Source organism: Penaeus chinensis, chromosome 8, assembly GCF_019202785.1.
Source record: "Penaeus chinensis breed Huanghai No. 1 chromosome 8, ASM1920278v2, whole genome shotgun sequence".
Classification (NCBI taxonomy): domain Eukaryota; kingdom Metazoa; phylum Arthropoda; class Malacostraca; order Decapoda; family Penaeidae; genus Penaeus; species Penaeus chinensis.
The window spans coordinates 34,755,257-34,758,430 of record NC_061826.1 but is presented as its reverse complement, the minus strand read 5'-3'; the positions used below and the strand labels follow the sequence as shown (position 1 = coordinate 34,758,430).

General features: G+C 37.1%; 1 protein-coding gene across 1 annotated transcript in view; it reads right to left on the bottom strand.

The window, feature by feature from the left end:
* LOC125027869 (serine/threonine-protein phosphatase with EF-hands pef-1-like) overlaps positions 1-3,174 on the bottom strand; it is a 188,893-nt gene that overhangs the window by 12,539 nt on the left and 173,180 nt on the right. Inside the window, exons 3-4 of the mRNA XM_047617001.1 lie at positions 1,404-1,531; positions 296-426 (exon numbers count right to left, since the gene is read on the bottom strand). Of these exons, the coding sequence (XP_047472957.1) occupies positions 296-426; positions 1,404-1,531 (259 nt within the window). The remainder of the gene's footprint in view (positions 1-295; positions 427-1,403; positions 1,532-3,174) is intronic.

The window sequence follows — 3,174 nt, the reverse complement described above, 5'->3', positions numbered from 1 at the left end:
GTGAGAGAGAAGAGAAGAGAGGGAGAGAGGAGACGATAATTCTAAGCATACTAGGAGTATATCAAGACCCAACAGAAGCCACAGAAAACCGTATAGGCTAGATCCACCAGGAACATGACGTCACAATGAAATACAAAAAAATATTACGTCAGTCACCCATTCCTCTCATCATCACTGATTACGTAAAAAAATAAAAAAATAAATACAAAGAAAAACGTATCTTTAAAAAAAAATACATATACCTAATATATAAAAATATATATACATAATACATAAAAAATACATATACACCTACACAAAAATGATATACGTATGTTTCTCACTCTTACCTCCTGTGGGCGAAGCTCTAGGAGACAGCGCTTCCATAATCTCGTTGATAGACCCAGTGCCCATGTGTGTTAAAAGGGCGTTGAAGAAATTGTACAGCTGGAACAGAAAATATTACTGTGTGAAGTATAGGGGTTGTTAGTTGTAATTTCTAATGAGTGTGTCGTATTAGAAGGGTTAGTTCATTTAAGGTGACACTAACACAAACGCAGTAAGGTGTACACAAAGATGAAAGGAAAACAGCCACAATTTCATTTCTTACTGTGGCTGTTTTCCTTCCATTTGAGGTTTCGATAGCTGGTGAGAGAAGGGTTGGGTGGAGAGGAAAGATGATGAATTGATAGGTTGAGAGATAGAGATAGCGGAGAGGTGGATAGCTATAAAGGTGGATTAATACAGAGAGAGGGAGGGGGGAGAAATAGAGAAAGAGGGAGGGAGGGAGGAAGGGAGGTAGAGAGAGAGAGAGAGAGAGAGAGAGAGAGAGAGAGAGAGAGAGAGAGAGAGAGAGAGAGAGAGAGAGAGAGAGAGAGAGAGAGAGAGAGAGAGAGAGAGAGAGAGAGAGAGAGAGAGAGAGAGAGAGAGAGAAGAGAGAAGAGGAAAGAGAGAGAGAGAGAGAGAGAGAGAGAGAGAGAGAGAGAGAGAGAGAGAGAGAGAGAGAGAGAGAGAGAGAGAGAGAGAGAGAGAGAGAGAGAGAGAGAGAGACTGAGACAGACAGGGACAGAGACAGAGAAAGAACGGTGTATATGAATAATGTTATTTTCATAAGCATTTCATAAAATCTACACAGTAATGTCGAGATCAAATTCGTATTACAAGTTAACAGGGTCATCATTAGCTCGTAAATCTGTTGTTCTGAAACCATAACTTACAACAGTGGAATCTTCTTCCTCTGCAACTTAAACCACTGTATGTAAATTCTTCTCCATGCTAAATCTATCCAGAAAAATCCCCATAGTCCAACCACATGATACCAAATATACCATCAACTTTAACACGAAAGAGATCACACCCCTTAACAATTTACCCAATACCTTTAGTACCCTAAATTATCTTATTACATTCCATCTTTTTCTTACCTTCATCTGATCCTGTTCACCTGCATATTCGATCGTCTGGAAGATCGTCCAGGTATATCGGCGGCGAATTTCCAAGCGAGCGCAGTATCGCCTGTACCAGCGCTGGATCAACAGGGCCGCCTTCAGTGCTGTTGGGAGTCAGAGAATACGTTAGGGTCCGTTTTTCTTAGGGGTGACTTGTGTATGTTTAGGTTGTCAGGTTTTGTTTGTTGTTTTTGTTATGTTTTTGTTCTAGTTTTTATGGGTTTTTGTCTGGTTTTAGTTCTGTTCTGTTTGTTTGTGTATTTCTCATTTTTTTCTGTTTTTGTTTGCTTATCTCTCATTTACTTTATTTTTATCTCTATTTCCCATCGTCGTCATTCAAAGTTGTCATGAAATTCTGTAATAAATCGTCGTCAACAGCATTAAACATTCCAATGCCGGCGACGCAATATCTTTACAGGTCAGACAGTTTCACATCACGAGATTATATGTTTTTGATAAATCTAATCTGCAATTAGTATACGCGACTGCGTTCCTGTTTTTAAAAGGTTATGAACTGTTAACAGAACAACATAAAATAAATGTTATGCTCTCTATCTTTCATTTGTATGCACAACTATGCATACATACCAACGTACATGTATAAATACATAAATATATACAACATGCGTGCAAGTATACATACATATATGAGTCAACACCGCAACGGGGAGCCATGAACTAGCCAAGGTCGTCGCTCACCTCATCACCGACGTGACCTGACCGCCTAGTACATATATATGACTCTATGTATCTCTTGTCAGTAAATGTTAAAAGACCTTCGGCATATTCGTGTGTTTTCCTGTACTTCCCTTTGTTGTTCTACTTGCAATTTGTTCAACATGAATAGACACACACACACACACACACACACACACACACACACACACACACACACACACACACACACACACATATATATATATATATATATATATATTTATATATTTATATGTGTGTGTGTGAGTGTATGTGTGTGTGTGTGCATATATATATATATATATATATATATATATATATATATATATATATATATATATATATGGACACGTACACAAAAAACTGTTACGTGTATATGTATGTATGTATGTGTGCCTATATATATATATATATATATATATATATATATATATATATATATGTGTGTGTGTGTGTGTGTGTGTGTGTGATATATATCATGTATATATATATATATATATATATATATATATGTGTGTGTGTGTGTGTGTGTGTGTGTGTGTGTATGTATATATGTATATATGTATGTATGTGAGTAAAGATGCATAAATATAAATGTATATACATATCTATCCGTGACTGTATATATCGTTAGACAGACAGATACATCAACACGTAGATTTATACAAAGGCAGCTAACGATCGATGGCTAATGATTTTCCGTTTCCTCGTGTCCATCGGCATGATCTTCCTCTTAATTAATCAATTCGTTAATTAAATGCGACAAAACCAGGTTGAATTTCCTTTCTGTGTCCCTTCTCGTCCTCCTTCTTTCTCTCTTTCTCCTTCCTTCCTTTGCTTCTCTTGTTCTGTTCATCGTCTTCCTTTCAATCCCTTCCCCTTCTTTATTCACTAATTTTCTCTCGTTTATCTCTCTCTCTCTCTCTCTCTCTCTCTCTCTCTCTCTCTCTGTTACGTATTCCCACTTCTTATTTGCCCGTCTTTTCCTTATTTTCTCATATTTCTCCCTACCTCTTCCTTTCCTTTACCGATATCTCTTCATTTCCCACTC